Here is a 24,331-nt window from a genome sequence, read left to right on the forward strand (position 1 = left end):
CGAGTCCTTTGAGCCGCTTTTATCAAGCCATCTGGGCATCAATCGATTAAAATAGCATACATTTCTAATGTTAGATATTGATCCTCTAGTACATGCATTCAAATGTTCTCATTTTTCCACAGAACTTTGAGGGTTTCAGATATCGAAACATGTTTTGAACCAAGTAGAGTATTATAATGGAAATGAAACTAAAATTATCTTGAATAAACCTTCCAGGGTTGGAACATTTGAGTCAAAGCCCACTGGCAGGAAAATACTAAGCCTTAGGTAAATCATCCTTTCAAGTTCAAGTTTTCACTATTTTTCTTCAAGCATTCAACTTAAGATGTTGTCCCAGTAGCTTTGAAAGGTTCAAATGTTCTATATCGAGCCATACAGAGTACTAGTACATGTGCATCATTGTGTATCCAAATCTCGAGTCTACTATTTTCCGAAAAATTCATTGAAATTATACCTTTGCAAAGCAATACCTTTCATTCTACTGCCCATGTGTTTTCTTTGAAAACTTTCGAGCCTTTTGTGTCATTCAGCTAGATTCAAATTTGAACCTTGGATCCACTCCAGGGCTGGCATTGATCATAATTCACATGTGCACCCGGTCAGCTCAGATGCTCAAGACATGCATATACTATATATATGATCATGATCATGATCTTCGATCGGTTCAAGTTTCTCTCCAAATCCAGTACCTATCAAAAGTCAAAATTGGATACAAATACACAACATCGAATCAAAAATGAATTCAGATCAATAAGACCTTCCTACCCAGAAATATACCAGTCATGGTGTCAAATTTGTCCTTTTTTTTGTTTGACTTGAGGCGTAAAAATGGATCTGGATCCAGGCTGTGTCTGCTTTCCGTTGCAGAGGCTGAAGGGTTGTATATGCGGATGGGTAGAGCGTGAACGGGAGCGCCGACGGCAAAGATATATGGGACCTGCTGGACCTGATGGACTTCCCGGAACTGTTGGACCCCCTGGGGATCCATAATCACCGGGACAGGATGGAATAGCAGGAGTGAAAGGTGATAAAGGAGACCAAGGTGATAAAGGGCTAAACATTAAAGGTGATAAGGGTGACAAAGGTGATGAAGAAGTACCAGGAGCCAAAGGTGATAAAGGAGACCAGGGTGATCGAGGGGTTAACATCAAAGGTGATAAGAGTGACAAGGCAGATAAAGGTGACAAAGGGGACAAAGGTGATCAAGGAGAAAAAGGAGATAAAGGAAATAAGGTAGATAGAGGGTCTCCTTGTCCCAACTGCGGAAGAGGCGGAGGAGACGGAGACGGTGGAGGAGGAGGAGGTGGTGGTGGTGGAGGCGGACCTCCTGGACCTCCTGAATCTCGTGGGTGTCGTGATTATCATTATGAAGCTTCAAAAAACATTCGTCTTTTACCTGGTCTAGTTCGTCGGCGTGCTATTCTGCGTGCTCGTCGACGACGCCGCATACGAGCTCGTGGCATAGGTGGTAGTCGAAACATCACTATACCAATTTTGACTCCATATAGACCTGTCACTCCTGAACTCTGGTCACCTCCCCCAGGTGAGCGGGATTCGGAAAACGTCCCAGCCGGGAATCTACAAGCCCGAGGTCAACAGCTATATCAATGGTTAGAAGACCCTAATAAACCTGGCTGTAATATTACACACCCCTTCAATATTGGGTTGAGAATCAGAGAACTCATGGTCGAGGGAGCAGTTCCTTCACGGGCCCCAAATGTCCCCTTGTCTGAGGTCAAGTATAACCTCATTGACCTTGGATATGCGATAGATATTACATCACCTCAACTCTGGACTGAACGTTCTAGCTATTTTGGGACTAGAGGATCCAGAAACCATTATTCTGGGCTCAACGCACCTGGACTTATTATAGCGGAGGTCATTTATAGTGATGCAGTGCTGCGAGAGGCTCAAATTTACATGTCTAACATAATGGCTCACTTTTACGAAAGTGACACAGTTAATGACGATCTAAAATACATTCTTGTTACTCATATCGCAAACGAACAAACTCGCGCGATTCTTGATGAACTTATTACTCAAGTCGCGGATCCCTTGACAGGATGGCAAGATCCACCATACAAAGATGGTGACATACTTTCTTACCAACCCGACAGCGATAAATTCTATGAATTTTTGGGTTCCCGTATTGGACGGGTGGCGGGAGAGACTGTACTTTGTCTTCATCCTCGAGGAACCCATTTTATTAGTCAAATTTCGATTCGAGTGATTAGTGCTACGCAAATGGAGCAGCAAAATCTGGAATTTTATGACAGGGTAATGAACGTGCGCTTTAACGTCGAACAATATGTACTGCGCTAAGGATGATCTTCAAATTGATCCTCGGATTGATCCTTAGCTTCAAAATGGTTCAAGTTAGGGCACCTGGGATAACTGGAGAGGCTCTGGTCCTACTGGTAGCTATACTCAAGTGCTGGTATGAATGGGGTAATTCGCTACAGATATAGGCCTCGGACTATGGAAGTGGAATTAGACAACATTCAATCATGATGTTTGAACATTTGAATCTTGGAATAGTTGAAGTACTAGTATGACTTGGCCCCCAATATTCCAGGAACTATTTGCAAGACTTCAAGTTTCAAATGGAAGTTCTAGTTTTTACATATGTGCTATCATTCAAGTCGAAACATTTACTGCTACATATTATCATATTATCATATTATCATTGTTACCAAGGTTTGAGTCTACTACTTACTTTATTCAGCTGAGTCTGAATGTACTAAACCCCAGTAGAATAACTGCCCATGCCCTCTAGTTGTTTGTACATTTGCAGCTATCAACTTGAAAATTTGTAAATCAATCCGAGTCAAGGTCAGTGCTTGACATTCAAATACTCGAAAACTGACTAAGAAGATCAGACCCTCGAGTCCACATAATATTTTATCAAATCTGCACATGTAGTAATCAACGTTTTGAATTATTTCAATGTTCAATATTTGTACACAGCATTGTCAAGGTAGCGGAACCAGCAACATTTGAAGGCTCGAGCACTTGAGTTCTGAGAACTCGAAAGACCCGAAGTAAATGACCTAGTATATTGAAAGCATATAGTAGTATACAGTCCGAGCCTTGTAATATTATCACTATGCTGATGGAGAATTTTGATAATTTGAAGGTGCTCAGCGCTCGAATCCTGGCATACAGTCCCTGAGTTAGTACATCAATTTCGCCTGGGCAATCTTGAAAGTTGTGTTTCTTTATTATTGAGTTCGAAACACGGCGATAACTAGGAACTTGACAAAATATATCGAGTCAAAGAGACATTCAGGTCACGGTGTCCCAATTTCTGGTCCCTTTCATCCCAAAATAGCTGCTATGGCTGGAATCAGATGGATGCATACAGTATGAGACTTGGACATTCAATTTGAATATAACGAGCATTTTCTTATTTAACGGTATAACACTACAAGACCTGTGTATATCTAATAATTGTCTCAGATCCCAGCATACCTTCTAGAAAACCATATGAATTGAAGCTATTAAAGGCTCAAAGGGCATTTGCATCATGAAACCACTTACAACCTATCCATGGTTTTCCAGGGATTTCTTTAGACCTCTGTTCAATGTTCGAGTTTCAAGATTATAATTAGCAAAAGAGATTGGAAAGCCTCTCACCCTATTTTTTTCTAAATTTATATCTTAAATCAAGTTGAATCTGGGTATCTAAGGACTTTCTCCTGGATTTCCACGGATCTGAATTACTTCCCGCCCTAAGATATGGACCGCAGTTGCTATTCTAGTACCTCCGAGTCCTGATATTATTGTTTCAACGGTCTTTTACTCTCAAAATCAATGGCCTGAGCCACTGACACAGTGCGAATTTGCTTTGAGCTGGTCAAAGATTCTTCTTTATCAATTGTCCCGTTCTTCAAGTTCATCTGAATCCGATCAGCCATGAGGACTCGGATCTATAAAATGGACTTCAGCACCATCATGTCTAGTTCATCATCAAAACAAGACGTGTATTCATACACTGCCAGTGTCTCCACTGAAAATCTTGACTCTATATCTCATTTATAGCATACGCAAAGCTCCAACTACAATCCCATTGACTATTTGTCCAATCTTACACCTGAACCCTTTTTTGAACTTACAAGTTTGATCCATCTGAGTTCGCCAGAATGAGTGCTCAAAGGCGCTGCGGTATCTGCAGGTGGTTTCTAGACTGCATGTGCTTCTATCATGATCGATCATCATCAAGCGAAGGTTCTCCTACTCCTCCTCCTCCTCCTGGCCCTCCTCTCCCTCCTCCACCTTGGGCCGCCGAGGAGGAAATTGAGCTTGCCAACCTTCCGAAACCACCGAGTCCTGCGCCAAAAGAAACTGAAGAGCCAGCGCCTGATGTTCCAGCGCCTAAAGCTCCAGCGCGTGATACATCAATTTTATTTCCAGAGAGGGGACTTCTCCCAGCCCGTGACCCTTATTACCCCTTAGAATGGTTTGAAAATAGAGGACGCCAGCTTCATGAGTGGATGAGAGATCCTGACGCAGCCGGTTGTCCTATTGAACAAAGCACATTGACCTGGGAACAAATTCTAGCACATGAAGACTGTGTTCCTAGAACTAAGCGAGAACTAGATCTGAAGACGACCTCGCAGCATCTCGAGCTTGCGACTTCTTACGAGCAAAGCTACCCTGATGCACCAGAAGAATTTGTGACAAATGTGACCGTTGCCTTTTCTGGTAATAGCCATATGGCAGGACAATTCACTCGTAGGGCAATAGAAATGATATCTATACAGCACCAGACCGAGCCAGTTCGACCCGGAGGTCCGACTCCTTACCACCCTCATATCTCTGAAATGGTTGTAGCAGGTTACAATGCACAATACGGCGACGGCTCTATTGTAGGACTTAGGGACATTTCGGCTGTAGCAGTTCACAACGCTCAAACTATTCGCGCTCTGACAATGGTGTATGCGGAACGATTTCCTGTATTATACGATGATCCTGCGTCTCGAGAGTATAATCAGGCTCGGACTTTTGATGAAGGTACGCCAGAGTTTTATCAGATCATGGGGACTCGCATTGGACGCACTATATCATCTATTGTTCTCGCAGGTTTTCCGCGAGGAACTCGTTCAATTACTAGAATTTGGACCTATTTCAGTGTTGCTGTTGGTTTTGCGGAAATTCGCTTCCAGCTGAGGGATACTACTGGAGCCTGAGGTGGTACTTGGGCTATGACTTAGTTGAGTGTTGCATGTGGATGAGAAAATATGGGCTCAAGTTTTTGATTCTATATACTACTAGTATTTGCATATATATTTCTCCAATGTTTAAACGTTGTTTCAAGTTCAAGTTTGATGTCTATTAGCTAGAGACCTCGCGATTTCTTCTGAAAGCGAAGCAATCAAATTCTACCTACCAGTAGTATTGCTATTCTAATAAGCATATTCAATGTTCAATATGAATACCGAAGTAATTCATGTACGGAGTAAAAGAGTCATGATTTTCCACCAACATATAGCATATACCGATAGAGCCTGAGTTGTCCAATTGCGGAGATCTCTTTTCTCCACTCTCATCCTATGAAACAACATCAAGTTGAACCTGGAACATTTGAAGGATCTTCATAAATCTTAATGAAGCTCTTGGCAGTCATAACCGACATCTATAAGTGGGGCGATCGGGTAAGTCAATGAAGTCCGAGGCTTTTCAACTGGATAACCGAGAAATCATTTACCTATTAGGGTTAAGTTGCCGTCTTTGCCGTTTATCAGTTTTTATCAGTTCTAGTATCTAATATTTGACATGGAGAACGATTCAATCCTGGTGGATTTCTAGTGGAGACGCTTATTCTTTTCGAGTCATTCAAATCCTAATAAGAAAACCATGTTCCTGATTAATTCTTGTTTGATCTTTGTTTCATTTGCGCCCGTCACAGAAGTCCTAGAGGAATCTGAAAGATTCGAGGCAAAAGTGGCTCCGAGTCCCATAACAAACTTGGATCGAGTATTCATGATTCTATCTCCGATTCAGTCATGAAATCAGATATTGAGGCATCGCCGGTACAACCGGTTGTCACTGAGAAAGAACCAGATCCTGATCTGGTAGATTGGGATGGACCTGATGATCCAGAGAATCCATTTAATTGGCCTTCGTATAAGAAATGGCGTCAATTAATCTTTATGGCGATTAATACTTTCTTAACGTATGTGATCTATACATTTCCACTCCGAGTCCTCTCTTGTATTACGTTTCTACGATAAAATAGATATCATTCAACTAACTATCTCCAGTCCACTCGCCTCATCAATGTTCACCCCAGGTGTAGCAGACATTCTCAAAGAATATGGCTCCGACAGCACATTAATGGCCTCATTCCTAGTCTCAATTTATGTGCTAGGATATGTTGTCGGTCCATTCATAATCGCCCCATTCTCTGAGCTCTATGGTCGTGTCCCACTCTACCACACCTGCAACGCCCTCTTACTGATTTTCACCATCGCCTGCGCCGTTTCTCAAAGTCTACCTCAGCTCCTAGTCTTCCGACTCTTAGCTGGTATTGCGGGTGTCTGTCCCCTGACAATCGGTTCTGGCACTGTAGCCGATATGGTCTACAAGGAGAAGAGAGCAGGTGTCATGGCGATTTGGGCTATGGGACCGTATATGGGACCTGTTGTCGGACCTGTTGCGGGTGGATTTTTGGTTATGAAGGAAGGATGGAGATGGGTTTTCTGGGTGCTTTCCATTACGGTAAGTTCAAATGTTAGCTGGTACACAAGTGAAGAATATCTCTAACGTGGCATCAACAGATTGGAGTCACCTTTATTGCTACTTTAATGTTTTACCGAGAATCCTACGCTCCAGTTCTACTCCGCCGCAAAGCTGCACGTCTCCGGAAAGAAACAGGAAATCTCAAGCTACACACCATATACGATGAAGGCGCTAAGACACCACGACAGGTCTTTCTATCCGCGCTCTCACGACCCATCAAGCTACTCTGCACTTCCCCAATCGTCTTCCTAATGGCTCTATTCGCTGCGATCACCTACGGCTACTTATACCTAATGTTCACGACCATGACGTCGATCTTCGAAGATACTTATGGCTTCAACCAAGGTCTAGCAGGTCTAGCCTACATCGGATTCGGAGTTGGGTGTGGAATAGGTCTTCTCATTGTCGGACGAGCAGTGAACAAGATCGCAGCGCGACACTCCGCTGAAGGACGATTCTCGCCTGAATCCCGTCTCGCACCTATGATCTTCGGGTGTTGGGCTATTCCAATCGGATTATTCTGGTATGGATGGTCGGCAGAAGCGAAAGTGCATTGGATCATGCCTATTATCGGGACCGGAATCTTCGGGTTCGGCCTTGTAGCCGTTTTTGCTACTGTGAGTGCGTACCTGGTTGATTCTTATCTCCGGTATGCTGCCTCAGTCACCGCTGCAAATGTATTCCTGCGCTCAATTTTCGGTGCGGTTTTACCGCTGGCTGGAAACTCCATGTATGATGCACTTGGTTTGGGTTGGGGAAATTCATTATTGGCGTTCATTGCACTGGCAATGTGCTTTGTGCCCCTTCTATTTGCGAAATATGGAGCGAGGATTCGGACAAATCCAAAGTTTCAGGTTAAGCTTTGATGATATGCTTTGGTTTTGGTTAATAGATTTTACATGATACACTATAGACTGCTTATTCCCTCGGATTTGGGATTGAGCAAAAATAAAAATGCTAGAGAGAGTGGGAAAGCATGAGGGGAATAGATCACTGAACTGAAAGATATTCAATAAAGGACGAGTTATGGAGAATAATGAAATGATTTCCCCTTTCCATCAAGAATCTAAGAAATGTAAAACAAAGAAAGATGCAAAGGGAGGGGAAATAAAGAGAGAGAATGCTGCCATGTGTCAAGTCCCAGCTCAAGCCTTGCAATATCTGCATCGACCAAGCAAAAAATCCAAAGAAGTCACGGTGCTAGCACTAGAATATTTCATATGTTCGAAGTTTACCATATACAGAACATGGAAATTCAAAGACATATTTGAAAGAGACCAAGAAAAATACGGAGAGTCAGGAGTATCCTTACTGTGTCCAAATCTCAGAGGATGTCCTGAGCATGTCCTATGCCATCGTCACAACTTGAAGAATATTCCGCGTAATCCTCAAAATTGAAAGATCCAGCATCAATGCTCTCAAGAGTTGCATTTTTCAACCTTGCTCTGTGCCTCGAGCTAAGTGGGGAGTTACGAGAGACGTCGTGTGCGAGGAGTTGGAGACCTTCCTCTTTCCGGAGAACTTCCCGTAAGATGAAAGCTTTGACTATCACCACCTTCACTACTACCAAAGTGCAGTGCCCGGGAAGGAGAAAGAGACAGAGAAAGAGAAGTAGAAGTAGAAGGGGAAGAGGGAGGAGCCTGATAGTTTCTGTACCCATGAGAATACTCTCTCAGGTTGTAAAAAGCTTCCTCAAAGACTGTAACCAATTCCTGCCTGTCCAAGACCACCCGTGTTATACCTCGAGACGATGACGAGTCGAGGTGTTGAAGATTTCTCTGGTATTGAACCTGTTCACTCCGACGGGCCGCTTCAACACGAGTAATATGCTCAGCAATCAATCTTGTCTGAGCAGAGCTGTGTCGACTTTGTCGAGCAGTGCGTTCACGCTCACGAGCAGCAAGTCTTTCAACTGCAGCATTTCGTCGCTCAAACTGGCCCGCATTCTCTCTGAATCCCTCTATCATCTCCTGTTCGACCAGCGAGCGTCTTCTTTCACTAGAAACTTGGGCATGGTGTGAGGTCTGTCCCTGGTTCTCCATAGTGGGCTGGTTATAGGCTATGGCTTGCGATGGTGCATCATGGACTGGAAGTTGAATCCGTTGGGTCGTATCAGGGTACTCCTGAAATGGAATATCGTCCATATTCCTTGCACTCATCGCCTCCAGGGGTCCTACAAACCTTCCTCTCCGGTAACCCTGGTCCTCGGGAGGCTCAGGAGGCTGGTATTGTTGTTCATATTGGGGTTGCCAAAAGCGAGGGTTGTAAGTCTGTGCCGACACTGGCCAACCTTGAAAGAGGTCAATAAGGTCTCATACTGCATAACAGGCACCATACCTGGGTAGTAGTTGCTTCCCGGAGGAATAAGGTAACCTGGATAGTGACTGTCCATTATTCGGTCAACAACTTGTTGAGAGTAAGGATAGGATGATGAAGCTAATTGCTGTCCATAGAGGCTTGGATGGTGTTGGTTGAAGCTTTCACTTTGATCATGTAGCGTGTGCCGGGAAGTTGGAGGGGCACGAGGTCGCCTTGCTCGGTTTCGACGCCGCTGTCTATCAGAATTTGGGGGGGTTCATTCTAGAGAAGAGGCGTGAAAAGGGGCCAGAGTGAGAGGAGTTCAAGTGAAGACTGTCAGAAATAGGAAGTGTGGAGGAAGGAACTCAGATGAGAGGTGAGAAAAGACCGGTGACCGGTCACAGGTAAGAGGTACGAGGTTATAATGCAAGCTAAGGTGATGTAAAAGCAGAAGATTTATCAGAATGGCCTATCTTAAGATGCCTCTAGGTTTTATGACTGAATCCTTTTTCATCATTTCTGCAATCTCTTAACCCAAAGGTACATCACCTGGGGTGTTCCTATTCTCCAAATAAAGGCCTCCCCACATACTAGCTCATGATAATACTGTCCAATTGTCATTTCTTTGCACTTGAGCTGCAAAATTCAGAGCAAGTTCATGGAAATACAGTTTACAAATTTAATAATACGGTGTAAGAAGTATTTCTACTAGTTTGTTGACTCAAGGGTACAAAATGGACTAGGTACATAATGAAGCTTGCTCAAGCTCTGATATGGAACAATATTATTGAAATGGACATTCTCCTGCTTCAAAGAGACAGCTGCTACTTATGCGTCACTTTATTTTTATACACGCATATTTCTATAGCAGCGTAGATACAGAGGCCCTACATACAAGTTGAATTTAGAACTACTAAAGCAGCTCATTAGCTGCCATCTCTTTGGCTCACAGAAAATTTATCTCCTACAAATACTTTAATCTGCATGTTAATTTAATACAGGCTGCACATAATACTATCTTTGTTGCAACAATGGAAGATACTGCTGCCAGATAATGAGTTGTTCGTTTGTTCTCTATATACTAGCAATGATCCTACCTAATCCCCAGGTGCTTTTGACCGAGCATTCATTGATAGAGACTCTATATCTCTTTGCACTAATGCGCCAATGCATTATATGGATGCCGTATTTGGTCTGGTCTGGCTCAGGCAACCTCAGGTCCCGCCGGTTCACAAACTCCTCCTATACCTAATTGGGCATCATATGTAGATTCAAAAAAAAACATGAAATGGCACTGCCTGGCTTTGAACCAGGGTCGTCCCAAAGGCCGCCTTAACCAACTAGACCACAGTGCCTAATACATCCTGATATTCTGGTTTTATAATGACAACTGAAGATTTGAGTCAGATTTTTGGTTTACTAAGGGGGGCTCAGGGGTCTCCTGGGGCTTTAGAGGCATCTAAAAGTGGCTAGATCTCTTCCTCATATCAATATCCTTCCATTGTAACAATAATAAAGTGGATTAATTCCAAGTAGAAGGTGTAGAATGTTGAAGTTGATTGAAGTTGATATGGAAAACCTGGGGTAAGTATGATGTGGAGCCTGAGGCGGCTGATGTGGGCCTAAGGCCTAAGAGCCTCCTCAACCAATGAGATCTCGTTATTTCAGGTCAAAGTGGATCTCACTCTATTATTTCTGTCTAGCCCTAAGACTACTTCAAGTTACCACCTGAGCACTGGCAACTTCAAATGTTGAACTACTATTGATTAGAACTTTTGAGGGAACTCGGAATCACGAGCATTTGGAATTCTATTGATGGTGATGGTTTTTTGCTTCTCAGCTTAGGTTAGTTGGTAATCAACATGGACATGCTCTGGAGGTGCTTTGAAAGACTCGCGCTATGGCGCTGTACACTGGCAGGCTCTAATAGATACTTGGGAGATACTGGTCTATATGTAGTTGTCCAAGGTAAATAGCATAGTCAAGCACCAATAAGGTAGCTTTGAGGATAGAAATGACAAAGCAAGACCTCAAGGTAGTGCTATCCATGGACATTTAACCAGTGAAGAAAAAAAAGACCTTGAAACGATTGACCTGCGGTATATCCCAGCCGCTTCAATAATGCTCGCAGATGCTTTGCAACACCTTCCAGCACTCCAAGATGTACCATCAAACGCCTTTCAAAACAAAATAAAATCATAAGGGAATCAAACGATCGCTAATACAGCATACGCCAGAGAATCAGATCAAACACCACGACTTGGTGGAGAGGATGGTAGAAAGAGAATAAAAACAAGAAGCAAAAATATGTAATTAGCGATTACGATCAGCACGAGCTTGATGCCAGATGGTATCACCGCTAAGAGCAGAAAGACTCAGCGAAGCTAAGTGTCTCCAGCTCGACGAAGGTGCAGAAGTCGAGCGTCCATCGAGTGGACCAGGGTTATTCTCGACATCAGATGCGTCATCATTAAGCCCTGCGATGAGGAGGGGTGCAGATGATGCATCTTCCGCAGCGTCTATTTCCCGGGCGCCAATAGCACCGCCTTGTTCGGTTTGATGGGGGCCGAATTCATCACCCTGTGAGAGGGACATTGAGCGGACAACATCACCCTTGCAGATAGGACAAGTTCGGCGGCGAGTAGTAAGCCAAGGAGTACTAGTTCAATGAGTCAGTTCATGCTATGTCGATCGTCAATGAATGGTGAAATTAACTTACATGCACTCCACGTGGAATTCGTGCCCACAAGGCAGGCTCATCACTCGGCTTTGTCCATCGATATACTCCTCGAGGCACACAACGCATTCTACTTGCCTTCCAGTATACTTGCGGCGCCAAAGAATAGAGCCCGACTGCAGGCTGGACGATTTCTCTTCCCTTGAACCACCAGAATTGACGGTGGCCCCAGCGATGGTTTGAGAACGTTGGCGCGTGGGTCGAGATGTGCTTGATCGGCGTTCATTGTTGAGTAGGGGAGAAGTTGGCGTAGCAGCACCAGGACTGCAAGGGCGAGGAGAGCTTGAAGACGAAGAGCTATTTGAGATCGTGTGGTATGTTCTAACAGGAAGACGCTCAACAACAGACTTTGGTGCGCGCCAACGACGCCGCCGCATACGGGATCGAAGTAGTAATAGTGCATACACTACGGTCAGTGTCAACAGTGGACTGATCACCAGTACCAGAAGTGTATCGAAAAATGGGCTTGTCGACATGCTGGTTGGTGTCAAGGTGACCCAAAGACCTTCATGCTCAGAGAACAAAGTAGCCGGGCGGCTTGGTGTAGCCACATTCTGAAACTTTTGGTTTGAGGCAACATTCGGTGCCACAGGAGAAGAGGTCGGCTGAGTATTCGACTGCGTTTCATCATCACCCCAACCAAAGTGACTAGAGAACCAGCTCTTTTGTGACGATTTGGATTGTTCTGTATTTGCGTGGGGGTCTTTCTCGGACTCTTTGGTCGATGAATCGCGGGATTTGCCCGTAGCTTTATCAATGCTTTGATATTCTCCACTTCCAGGAGTGATGCTACCGCCGCGTAGAATATTAGAAGAAATCGCGTCTGACTCGGGAGCAAAGGTCTTGGAGGCATCTTTCCCGGTCGTAGTGGTGCTTTGTGTAGGAAGAATGCTGCTTCGTGCAGGCATCAGATCAGGGTCTCTCCAGTCCTGGACTCCAATCACAAAGTCATCGGCTTCAAAGCTGTCCGCGACCAGCCCCACTTTTCTTTCGTCCAGGTCATCATCGGCTTTGCCCTTATTCCGGCCATTGTATGTCAAAGAGTTCTTCGTGCGATCCAGCCGAGTGTCAGTAACATCCCAGGTCATCCAATCGATGTTGCCACTACTTGGTGGACGTCGACTATCTTCGCCACTTTTTGAGTCACCAAACTTGTTGCATAACCCTAAAAGAGAACCGAGGGTTCTGAAGAAACCACCGCTGGGATTTTTAACAGAATCGGGGCGTTCCTTCATTGGAGAGGAAGTGGTAGATGTTGGTGTGGAGCTGCCCAGAGCAGCTGTAGTCTTCGTGGCCTTCTGGCTGTCTGCGTTTATTTGACCAGCAAGGTGAGCTTGCAGGGATTTTAACGCTTCCCCAAATCCAGTATCGGTACCAGAGTGTGCTGGGATCAATGACGAAAGGAGATGGGCAGTGGTATGGGAAGTGAACAGCGCCGGAATCGTGACATTTGAGGTGTCGCCTCGCGCATACATGGTAACCAAGCTGCCACCGCGGGTATCATCACCCACTATCAATGCGACAGCTCCTCGGCGTTGGGCCCATTTGACCTTTTCAAGGAACCCGCAACCACCACGGCTCAGCAAAACGACTTTGCCCTGTATCTCGGCTGTTTCCTGTAAAGATTGAATATCCGCATGGGTCGACTGCTTCACCTGTACGTAATCTCCGTATTTCTGAGTTGTCCCAATCTCTGAAGTGCTGGATTCGGACAAAGGGTGATGCAGATGATCGTCCGTGCCATCGCTCGATGAGGGGACATCTGAAGAATCACCCTTCTCGTTCTGCCAGGCTTCGGACTGGGTTGTAGAGCGCGAGTTTTGTGACACAGGCCCCTCTTTCGCTGTACCACTACCGGACTTGCCGGACTTCTGCTCTGCACCCCTGGGGGAGGTGTCTGGCTGCTTGTGGCCATTTCCTTCGCCCCAGCCGGGAATATCAGAGCATCCTAATTCTCCTTCAACGCCAGCAGCCAGGCTTCCTTCGCCAAAGCCACTACCCACCCAAAGTTGGCCACTTAGACCTTTTCCTGGCAGTAGTGGGCCAAATGCCGCGGGGCGCGCTAAGAAGAAAGTGGAGTTGTCATCGGTCAGGCTAATAATAGCGGACGGTGGAAACAGGGAGGTCGGAATGTTGAAAGAAAATAGGGCGCGGAAACCTGAAGCAGGACTGGTAAGTGTAGTAGGTGTTGCCACACGGGATGATGAAGAGAGCGCTGAATAGAAGGTAACGAAGATAGGGAAGAAGATAAGGAAGAAGAGGACCAGGAGAAGGCGTGGCGGTCGCATTTCTGGCAGATCGGTCGTAAACAACGATTCAGAAGGAGATAGATGGTTGGACTTGGAAAAAGGAAATGCTCGAGGGAACGAGGGACGATGCGAGGAGTTCTGTTGTATGACAGTGCTGACGGGTCGGAGAGTCTACCAATCCAACAGTCGGCGATAAACAAGCAGGCGGCCACTCATCGGGGACAATGAGCAGCACCGCAGGTCAAAAAGAACCGACGGGCACAAACAATAGTCTTAACACAAAACGAGGGGGAAAATACAGTATAGGGGATGAGAGGAAGCAGATGAAAGTTAGGCAGGTGGAGAAGGGGAAGTGACGGCATTGTCATGCGGTTGGTTCCTGAGGCCATAAGCTTGCATAATCACCTGATTCTCCCACCTGGCCACCTGATCGGAGTTTTGGGGGGTCGCGGGGTCTGCGGGTCTAGTAACTTCTACATGGATCTATACCTGATAGAATATAGTATGATATTTTAGATAAATCAGTAGAATTCTTTTATGGATGTGGTCAAGAAATCTGCCAAATCTATATTCTAATCGTATTTCTTACGATAAAATCAAGTTACTTCCAACGCTCACTTACGTCAATCTGCAGCTGCTCACCGCGTCACGCTGGAACTTGGAGACCAGTTGGCATCTGATCAGTACTTGGCACTCAACATTGTACTCAGAGTCCAGACTTAGTAGTCTGCTTCCTCGAGGGCTACTATCTGAGGCTAATTGGTGATTTTTCCAACGGGGTGATAATAGAAGACCTATGATTGGATTATGAGATAACCTTCTCGTATCGTATTTGCTGGCTCGGATCTGTACCCAGGCGCATGTCCAGGTGCTATACCAGTTGACTCATATCTGTAAAGTCTATCATTCAATATGAGTTATTTCATTCTGTGCTCGAGCCTACAAAATTTAAGTACTAGTAAGTATATTACATAGGATACTATGATGATGCGAGAGTATCTGAGCAGCGTGGATTGATCTGATTACTACTAACGTATCTCCCAAGCGAGCCGCCACCCCAAGCGAGCCGCCACCTGACCGCCTATCCTATAGTTTTAATCATGAATATTACCACCATAACACCAATTTATTAAAATATTGATCTAAATATCACAGTGATCTGAACTATGTCCTTCTTCTCCACACTTTTTACACGTCGGTAGCCTAGCTGGCTGAGGTGGTAAAACAGGCGCCCTAGGCCGCAGTACGGGAGGGGCAACTGGTGTTTCAACCACCTGTATAGCACGCTGTATAGCCTCCTGGCTCTCCTGAACTGTCATACCACCCTCGTTAGGTATCTGCCTAGTAGACCGCTTGAGCTTCTGCTTCTGCTTCTCATGGGCGGCACGTAATTTGCGTGTTTCAACCTCCAATAAAGCTGTTGAATGCATCTGAATTTCACAGGCTTTTAAAACTTGATCAATTTGCTGTTTTAGTGGACTTGGTGGGCTCCTTGATCGTTGTTTCAGAAGAGCTTTGATTGAACTAGCTTGCCGTTGAAGCTGGATAAGGTTCTGGGGTGTCTTGGGTGAAAATTGGCTTGATCGACTAGGGGTGTAGGTGTTTGAAGAATATTTAGCTTAGAAAGCACTTGGTCTGGGTTAAATGGGATTAAACCAGCTGTTGTAAAGCTATTTTGAATAGTCTGGGTTTGAAAAGCCTTTTTACAAGCGATTAGGTAGGCTTTAAGAAATCAAATTTATCGATATGGTTAAAACCAAGCCGTATTTGATTCTCAACAAGCCGACCATATACATGTTTAAGAGGTGCAAAACATCTAATATCAAGTGGCTGATAAAGATGTGAAGAATGAGCATGGTATGTAAATTGGAATAATATTATTCTCTTTGTAAATCTGGTCAAATTGGGGAGTTAAATGACTCCCATGACCATCAAGAATCAAAAGTCGATATTTTCCAGGTGTACATTCAGTAGTTGCTGGAATAAAGTGCTTTTGAAGCCATCGAAGCCCAATTTCATCGGTTGTCCATCTATTTGGACTAGTTTCAAATCGCCAATCAAGTGGAATGTTCTTAAACCAGCCCTGAATAAGAACTTTGCCTTTGAAAATAATAACTGGTGGAAGGACTTATCTAGATCCACTAATAGTTTTAATAGCTATTACCCATTCACGATTTCCAGGCTGTAACAGTGCTCGCCGACCGTAGAATTCAGAGCGAGTAATAACTTAAGCAGTTGCTGTAAGCCCCATTGCAAATCCAGTCTTATCAAAGTTATAAACATCCTCTGATAGAATACCATTCTCTTGGATAGTCTTGAAAACCAGATTAAACCACTCTTAAACTATCTTTGGATCCTCCATCTTCGCGCGCTCATAATTATATCATCAAGAGAACCGTATGGTAAGCTCTGAATGTCGTTTAACGAAGTGTTTAACCCCAATTCTTGCCAACAGTTTGAGAGGGGGTCTGGCCATGTGCTGTGAGTAGAATATTGGCCATTTCTTGGACAGTAGCCGGGCGGGGGGCAGCTCTACGTATATCCATAGAGATCACCCATTGAAGAAGCGAATTCTCTTCATTTTCGCTTAATTTATGATTATTTGCGCGAATTCCAAGGCGGTTCTGGTGGCCATTTAGCCTATCGTGTAGCGTGGAGCGAGGTATATCAAATATACGTGCTGCTGTGGCGACTGCTGTGATATCTTGTTTCTTTATAGCCTCAATAGCAAGTAGAGTCCTTCCCTCTTGTTCGGCTGAATTTCGAGAGGTTTTAGAACGTATTGGTGGCATGGTGGGTGGTTGAAGATGGAAGGGTGCGACGCGACTAACGCGAACGCGGTCAGGTGGCGGCTCGCTTGGGGTGGCGGCTCGCTTGGGAGATACGTTAGTGCTAGCTCAAGTGCTGGAAAAGCCTCTTCGCAACTTGAATTCTATGTATGCGTGCACCATTTATTTTGAAATTATGATCAAAACAAACGTTAGACAGAAGTCTTTGAAATATTGACGCCTAACTATAAAAAGGGTTTTGTGAGAAGAGATCTTGATGGTTGATCATAGTCGGCATTCATCGGATCTAACGGCCTGAAATATTACCAGATGCCTCACCCAGGCAGGCATCAGTTATCTGACACTGACATAGCTGAGATGATCGAAAATCTCCGTGAACATTCGGTTTTGAATTAAGTCCAAGGACCATTTCTCACTAGGTTTATTCTCTTTCAAGGTCGACTTCGTACTTTGTGGCAAATTGTGGCCGAGATGGCCGGGATATAGCGGTTATTATCATTAGCTTATCTACACTCGCATGCAGTTAAACATCTCCCTCCAGAGGGATATAGAGTATTAGATCGGGTTGAAAGGTAGGTTGAAACTCAATTAACTATTCTAACAGGCTTTGAGCTATACCGATCTCTTTAACTCCAGTCTTTGGACTGGTACTTTTTATCCAGTGGCGTCATGACGCCCTATGACATGAATGGCCCAGCATTGTCCCTTGGTAGAAATCAATCGGTTGTTTCTTCATGCTAATGAAACGTCATGACAATCCATGTGGGAAACAATAGACTAGTTTTCTTATTTCAGTGGTCGCCGCATGCTGCTCACCCCGCATAATGGCGTCACTACATGTGAGGGCAATCGATCTCAGCAATCAATTGGCGAACGGATAGTTCCTAAGCTTTCGAATGTTAATAATACTATAAAATCCCTCATTATTCTAGACTTTTCTAGAGCATTTACAATTCAAATAACCTCAGACTCTTCGTTGTTCAATTTGTAACTTGAATCAACACCTGTTCACTCTTATCAATATCAATTAATTCATACTATTGACTGATTTACCTTTTCGTCATGTCGAACTTCTTACACAAAATGAAAGATGCCTTGACAGGCCATCACAATGATTCTGGAAATAAGGGGTCTTCTCATCCCCAAGACTCATCGCAGGCGAATATGATGGATGGTCAGTTATTTCTTCCTCGTCCCGGGGTAACTAGTTCTTACAACTCATAGAATCTCGAGACAACTACAATGCGGGTGATAACTGGGTCAACTCCAACACCAAAGATTATGGACCTGGCAACTACTCTGACAAGCCTGGTGCTGGTGACTACAGTAGTGGTGCCTATCAGGACACCAGAGGACCTGGCCGGATGGAAGGTTAGCTTCCCTCTTATTTTAGAAATCGTACATATTCTCACGCTATCTAATCTAGGAGCTGGCGGTGGAAACGAGTACAACATGAACCCATCCGGCATGGGAAATGATAAGTACGGCCCCAGCGGCCAAGGCATGGGTGGCCAGGGTATGGGTGATCAACGCATGGGTGATCAACGCCAATCACAAATGGCCAGCAAAATGAACGGTCAGCACATCCAATCCAGATATTCAAGCAAGATTGATAAATCTAATATCTATAAGATGCTGGCGATACCAGGTATCCTGCTCCAAACATGGGTACTGATACCGACGCTTACGGCTCCGGCAATAACTTTGCCAACAAGAGCAACGACCTCGATACATATGGCTCTAAGGATATGAACTCTCAGGCTGCACCCTATCACGATGTTACAGAGGACAAAAACACCTTTGATTCTTCCAACATGGACTCCGATCGATATGGGTCCAAGGGTAGTTCTGATATGTATGGTGCTGATGCCAACACCAACCCGTATGGGTCAGGCACTGAAAAACATGGCTCAAGCAACATGAACGCCGGAACGCGCGAATCTCAGGGAGCCAGCAAGATGGACAATGAATTTGGTAAGATGACCTATGCCGTACTCATACTTCAGTATTAACGTCGTCCTTGATTGCAGAAAACCAAGGAACCTATGGTGACACAATGGGTCAGACAAGAAATTATACCTCTGATTATGGTTCGCCAGGTGACAATGCGGTTGGCGGTAACTCGCAGGACTACAACCGCTCAGGCAACACGGGCTCAAGCATGGCGAACCAGGTTGAATCGCGTGCTGAATCGGAGGTCAATCAACGTACCGGTCAGCAAGTCTTTGGTGGTGGTGGTGCTGCCGCTGGAGGTAGTAGCTACAATGCACCTGAGTCTGGGAAGAGACGTAGTTCCGGTTCGAAGTTCTTGAACAAGCTTGATCCCCGGACACGCAACTCGGATTATGCCAATGATGCTATGGCAAGTCAGCGAGACAATTAAGTCTCTTTCTGTTGACTGTGATCTGATTACCATTCAATTTTATTACTTGATGTATCTAATGATTAGTTGATGAGTTGGTCTTCTTTTCTTGCAAGGTTCTCTCTGTCAAATTGTTATGCCTGAGGAATATTGCTTTTTATTGAAAATATTGACGCTTGGATACTCTTATAATAGTTTGTTCAAATATTCAAACTTGAATTTCTGTGTGTATTGTTACGATGATGTAAACCTTGGAACGAACTTGGAAGTTGGTACTAGTAGGTGATCCCAGTGATTTCTTTCTCTTATCACTAAGTTACCTATAATAAGGGTTAAATCGTTAAATCCATCCTGATGCTAGTTCTTTTCTTCAAGTTGTGAGATGAAAAATGCTAGTAGTGTCAATTAATGATCAACATAAGGCTGACTTAGATATTGATGTTTGGCTTTGGGATATGAACAGGGCAGGTTGAAACTTGGTTCTGTTTACCTGCGTTGGATTTTGGGGTATTTAATAGAACTTCATAACCAAGTACTTGTACATAATTTTCCTAATTTCCTTGCTACAACACCGCCGAAGCGCAGTATTCGGGCTTATATGAATGCACCTAGTATTAGTATGTAGTCAATAGCGGTCCATCGAACTTCCAAGTTGAATTACTCATTTAATGCATTACATTGAATAAAAGCCCGGGAGAGGCTAGTCGTGAGCATTTCCTTAATGATTCAATCATGTACAGTTAAATGAGGAAAAGGTGCCAAGGTCCGAAGACGAAGGCTCGTGATAACAAAACAAAAGATTAGAAAAGTTGAAAGACTGTGTGGGCTAGGCTGATGAGACAAGGGTAGTATAGAGACAAAAAAACATGAAACCAAAGAAGAAGAACAAAGAAAGGAAAAGGAAAAGGAAAAGAATCCAATAGGTTTGAGAAAACGACCAGGACATCCGTCGTCAAGGGTCATTATTGACGCGAACTAAGTAAGGCTAAAGACCATAACACAAAAGACAAGGAAGAAAGTCAAGGGTATGCAACGTATGCAGTATGACCAACACCGAGCTCCCAAAGGAATCAAGTAGCTAGGTGCAACGTAGCAGCGGACCAGGCCCAGAAATACAGGGGAATCAAGTCGTCAAGAGAATAATCATGCTGGGATGTCCCTAGGCGCCGACTTTTAGGGAAAGACAATCGTTAATGTGTCAAAAAAGAGACGTCAAAAAATGCTGCCACATTCATTTGTCTAACTTTTGCCACCCGTTGAGATAAGCCATAATGCCAACCCCAAGAAGAACCACGCCGAACATGGAAGCGTATGGACTGGACTCTTGCAGAAGCTTGCGTCGACGCCACTCTGTGGCCATGGCCGAGGCCGCCGAGTCCAGGTCATCCTTGTGTAGAGAGGCCGGATCAAAGGGCGCCTTAGACGAGTCATTCTTCTTTTCGGGATTTGCTGTGCCATTTCCAATCGCATGGACTTCGGAAATGGTAGCTTTGGTCTGGTCGTGACCCTTGGCATCTACATGAGAGATAGATGCCTGAAGGGCAGCCTTCTCAGCGCGTTCTTGACGAAGCGTCTCAATCATCTCGGCGAGAGATGTGTGGGCTTGAGCTTTGCCCTCCTCAGCACTCTCTGCCTGCTCCTTGAACGCGGCCATCTGCTTTCTCACCACCTCCATTTCTTGCATCATAGTCTCCAAGCGATGCTCGAGGGCCGCGGTATCTACCTTTACAGCGGGTTCTGGCTGCTGAGGATCAGAATCAGCCGAACCGTCAGACATTTTGATCGAGCCATTGGGTCGTTCAACGGCTTCAGAGTCAAGAAGCTCATGTTTTTCATCGGTCTCATGCTTCTCCCCATCTTCAACCTTGACTTCTGTACTCTGCGAAGTGGAATGCAGTTCCAGCTGCTTGACTTTTTCTTCAGCAGACTCACGGGCAGCCTTCTCTTGGAGATACAGATTCTCAAGCTCCTTGACTCGCACACCCTGAGTTTCGAGATCACGCTTAGTTGAAGAAAGGGCCTCAATGAGTGACAAAATCTGGCTTGAGTCACGCGATACGGGAGAACCTGTCGCAACTGGCTTCGATTTCTCTGTATCGCTCCGTTTCAAGGGCGAGAATGTATCCGATCCACTCCGTGGGAGAGCATCTGGCTTTTCGGGAAGAGGTTGTTGGGGAGGCGGGGCAGGGGGATCCGAGAATCTCGAGAAAGAGTCCACCCGGGGCATCTTAGGGCGTCCGTTCAGCTGACGAGGCCCGTTGCTATCAAAAGAGGTAGGCTTCGTGGCTTTTTCCTTCTCGGCATATCCAGGCTTCATTATGGCCGTCAGAAACTCGTCGGTTTGACGAAGATCTTGAGATTGCTGCTTTGCTTGTCTCAATTCACCCTAATAAAAAAAATCAGCAAACTATTCGAAACCAATACCAATGGAAATAATATGGTTTCATACAGTTAATCTTTTGACAACTTGTTCCACTGAAATGGGTGAGTTCCAGTAGTTCATCTGCCTTTGATGCATGGCATTCATTTGGCTGCTAGCAACGCTCTGAGCACTGCGACTGCTGGCATTGCTTCCTGATCTTCCTCGGAGATGTGAAAGTGGCTGACTTAAGGGAGATGGGAGTAAACCACCACCCGAGGCAGGATCCAAGTCTCCAAAATTGAGGTCAAGGATGCTGGGAGTAGTGCCGTACAGACCAGCATGTTCCACCTTAGCCGAGACTTTATGATGAACAATTGTGTTCTGATCCTCGCTCACGATATCAATTCCCAGTTCTAAGGTATCATTTTCGCGCAATTCATGTGGCTCCGACTCGCGGTTCTCTAGAGAAAGTCGTAAACCGTTCACAAATGTACCGTTTGATGACTTGACATCTCGAATCCAAATCTTTCCAGTTTTGTCGGCCCAGATCTCAGCATGCTGCCGAGAGAGAACTTTTGAATCAAAGAATCCATTCAAAGGGGTTGGAAGAGTTTTGGCGTTTGTTTGGCGACCGATCCTAAGAAGATCGGGATAAAATGGCACGTTAATCTGTTTCTTCTCGAAAGTGCCATTCAAGGGCGCAAGAGCCAAAATAGCAGGCGGGTCCGCAGACTGCCCATTAGACTGTTGCCGAACACCATTCTGTTGTGTTGACTGAAGCGTATGTTGTGAGGGCACAATCGATTGTGGCTGATGAATAGCAGACATGGTTGACGATGCAGTCGGCCCTGACGAAAAGGCAGGGACTGCTTGAGATCGAGTGTTTGTAACCCCAGCTACCGGCTCTGCCTTCGAGCTAGGCCAAGGACTTCGAGTAGGTTTCTTCTTTGATGACCAGGTACCGTCGCTGTTTGAATTTTGACTTGCATTGGGGTCTTGCGTATTATTGATCACGGTACTCGTGGAGGAGTTTGACCCCAGAGAGGATGAGGAGTTTGAGCGCTGAACGGTCTTCCGCTGCATGAACATCCGGGACACTTCGTCATTCATTGAAGACAGGGCTCCTTGTCCTCCTTTACCAGTACTGTACCATCCCAAGCGAGGCCCCGATTGCACACTAGGAGGAGATGCTACCGCAGTCATGGAGAAAGGCGGCAGGAAGTGAGCTCAGCACAATGAGAAGTGTGGGCTGAATATGACGGGTCACGAGGGGTTGCAGAACAGGAAGAATATAGATCTTGAATGATTCAGAGTATTGAAATCCTCTGGAGAGTGGGAGGAAACGTAGAGCGTATTCACGATGACCGCGTGTGTAAATGTTTTTGGTCCGGCCGGCTAGTTCAGAACGGTCGCGTTAGCGCCTTGATGGGGATAATTTATCGGTCGGACCCCAGAAACTCCTGGTGTGTGGGCCAGATTCCTAGGCATCAAAAATTTAATAAGAAGCTACTTACTCGTTCAGAGTGGTTTTAGGACAAATTAAGCACAGTTGAAAGACAACAGTGTCAGTGCTCCAGACCAGAGAGGCGTGTGAGGTCTTGCCGAAAAGTGAGCAGCGACCGGGTGTCTCACTGTGTCCCAAGACAATATAGGAAACACAGGACAAGACTGCCGCCTTGCCGCAGGTCGAAGACCAACCCAAACAGCAGTATTATTTCAAATAAATCAAATAGGGATGGACCTTCGCCATAAGGAACAACAACTCCAGGGCCGAGGGGAGATTCACGATCTCCTGCCTTCCGCCGTTGACGCCCCAGGCATTAGATCACGTGCAGGGCACGTGCGATACCACCTGCTGTTTTGCCTTGAGTTTCAGGCATTACTAGCTTGTTACTAAGCCAATACTTAATTCCCGCCGCTTTTGGCACGTGACAAAAGCGGAGACGGGAGAGTGATGCGATCCATCTGAAAAAGCTCCCGGTTCATTGCGCTTCTGCTTGCTTGTCAAACTCTTGAATCTTCTGATTTGCTGCACTTCGCGTGTAAATTTCCTGACGGGACTTCTAAAAATCACTTTGCCCTCACTTTTTCCGAGAAAATGCCTGTTGTTGCTGGTCCTCCCGCAGGGGGTCCCTCGACCTTTGACAAGAGTATGTTGCAGCCCGCAATGCGCATCAATCGCCCTAATGAGGGTTGGTGGTATGAGGAACCAGGAGCTAAATGATTTGTTTTAGTGAAAATGGGAGCTTTGATGGGATCCAGTATGTGGCAACCCCACACCGAGATGTCTACATGACAAGAGCTTAAAACTAATGCGAGATCCGAATCATAGCTGTCGGTGGCATCATGGGTTTCATTGGTGGTAAGATATAATATTCTATGGGAGACTGTGTTATCCGAGATTTGGACAGACAGCTTATGACATATAGGAACCGTTGCCATTTTCCAGTACGGCGCAGGTCCCAACGGTGTGATGCGCACTCTGGGCAAGTATATGCTTGGTTCAGGTGCGACTTTCGGGTAAGTGCTATTTCAGCAGCCTTCAGTCTTCCACTACAATCAATGAGTACAATTGATCTAACTGCGGGTTTTTTTTCCTTTTCAGCCTTTTTATGTCCATCGGTAGCGTTATCCGTTCTGAAGGACCTCACAACGATGCTTGGCTCCGTGCCCGAGGCCCCCCCAATGATGCTTCCTCGCCAGAGCCCTCTGCGCTCCATGCGCCAATAAAGTCCTTTCCCAAGCCTGGGATGTCCGCGGGACATGCGATATGATCAACTGAGGAGATGCATT

At 45.3% G+C, this 24,331-nt stretch overlaps 9 protein-coding genes across 9 annotated transcripts; 6 read left to right on the forward strand and 3 right to left on the reverse strand.

Moving 5' to 3' along the window:
- Positions 1-828: 828 nt before the first annotated feature.
- N7483_000244 (uncharacterized protein) lies at positions 829-2,322 on the forward strand (the record flags this gene model as incomplete). Its single annotated transcript, XM_057083682.1, has 2 exons — positions 829-847; positions 1,067-2,322. The coding sequence occupies 2 exons, from the start codon at positions 829-831 to the stop codon at positions 2,320-2,322; spliced, it is 1,275 nt and encodes a 424-aa protein (XP_056949831.1).
- A 1,820-nt stretch (positions 2,323-4,142) lies between these two features.
- N7483_000245 (uncharacterized protein) lies at positions 4,143-5,189 on the forward strand (the record flags this gene model as incomplete). The annotated part of the gene is made up of 1 exon (XM_057083683.1): positions 4,143-5,189. The coding sequence occupies one exon, from the start codon at positions 4,143-4,145 to the stop codon at positions 5,187-5,189; it is 1,047 nt and encodes a 348-aa protein (XP_056949832.1).
- A 741-nt stretch (positions 5,190-5,930) lies between these two features.
- Positions 5,931-7,607, forward strand: N7483_000246 (MFS transporter; the record flags this gene model as incomplete). The annotated part of the gene is made up of 3 exons (XM_057083684.1): positions 5,931-6,175; positions 6,264-6,720; positions 6,780-7,607. Coding segments are annotated over 3 exons (1,530 nt in total), but the record flags the coding sequence as incomplete, so codon positions are not given.
- A 603-nt stretch (positions 7,608-8,210) lies between these two features.
- On the reverse strand, positions 8,211-8,885 carry N7483_000247 (uncharacterized protein; the record flags this gene model as incomplete). Its single annotated transcript, XM_057083685.1, has 1 exon — positions 8,211-8,885. One exon carries the CDS (start codon positions 8,883-8,885, stop codon positions 8,211-8,213), a length of 675 nt encoding a protein of 224 aa, XP_056949834.1.
- A 2,467-nt stretch (positions 8,886-11,352) lies between these two features.
- N7483_000248 (PA and RING finger domain protein) lies at positions 11,353-14,064 on the reverse strand (the record flags this gene model as incomplete). Its single annotated transcript, XM_057083686.1, has 2 exons — positions 11,353-11,698; positions 11,759-14,064. 2 exons carry the CDS (start codon positions 14,062-14,064, stop codon positions 11,353-11,355), a joined length of 2,652 nt encoding a protein of 883 aa, XP_056949835.1.
- A 3,833-nt stretch (positions 14,065-17,897) lies between these two features.
- On the forward strand, positions 17,898-18,826 carry N7483_000249 (uncharacterized protein; the record flags this gene model as incomplete). The annotated part of the gene is made up of 4 exons (XM_057083687.1): positions 17,898-17,988; positions 18,039-18,185; positions 18,244-18,390; positions 18,447-18,826. 4 exons carry the CDS (start codon positions 17,898-17,900, stop codon positions 18,824-18,826), a joined length of 765 nt encoding a protein of 254 aa, XP_056949836.1.
- A 44-nt stretch (positions 18,827-18,870) lies between these two features.
- On the forward strand, positions 18,871-19,197 carry N7483_000250 (uncharacterized protein; the record flags this gene model as incomplete). The annotated part of the gene is made up of 1 exon (XM_057083688.1): positions 18,871-19,197. One exon carries the CDS (start codon positions 18,871-18,873, stop codon positions 19,195-19,197), a length of 327 nt encoding a protein of 108 aa, XP_056949837.1.
- Positions 19,198-20,407: 1,210 nt separating this feature from the next.
- On the reverse strand, positions 20,408-22,741 carry N7483_000251 (uncharacterized protein; the record flags this gene model as incomplete). Its single annotated transcript, XM_057083689.1, has 2 exons — positions 20,408-21,562; positions 21,626-22,741. The coding sequence occupies 2 exons, from the start codon at positions 22,739-22,741 to the stop codon at positions 20,408-20,410; spliced, it is 2,271 nt and encodes a 756-aa protein (XP_056949838.1).
- Positions 22,742-23,636: 895 nt separating this feature from the next.
- Positions 23,637-24,312, forward strand: N7483_000252 (MGR2/ROMO1 family protein; the record flags this gene model as incomplete). Its single annotated transcript, XM_057083690.1, has 5 exons — positions 23,637-23,688; positions 23,773-23,799; positions 23,871-23,900; positions 23,968-24,058; positions 24,144-24,312. The coding sequence occupies 5 exons, from the start codon at positions 23,637-23,639 to the stop codon at positions 24,310-24,312; spliced, it is 369 nt and encodes a 122-aa protein (XP_056949839.1).
- Positions 24,313-24,331: the final 19 nt, after the last annotated feature.

This window comes from Penicillium malachiteum (assembly GCF_028827825.1).
Source record: "Penicillium malachiteum strain IBT 17515 chromosome Unknown utg000001l:1.0-8184562.0:1.0-8186909.0, whole genome shotgun sequence".
Classification (NCBI taxonomy): Eukaryota; Fungi; Ascomycota; class Eurotiomycetes; order Eurotiales; family Aspergillaceae; genus Penicillium; species Penicillium malachiteum.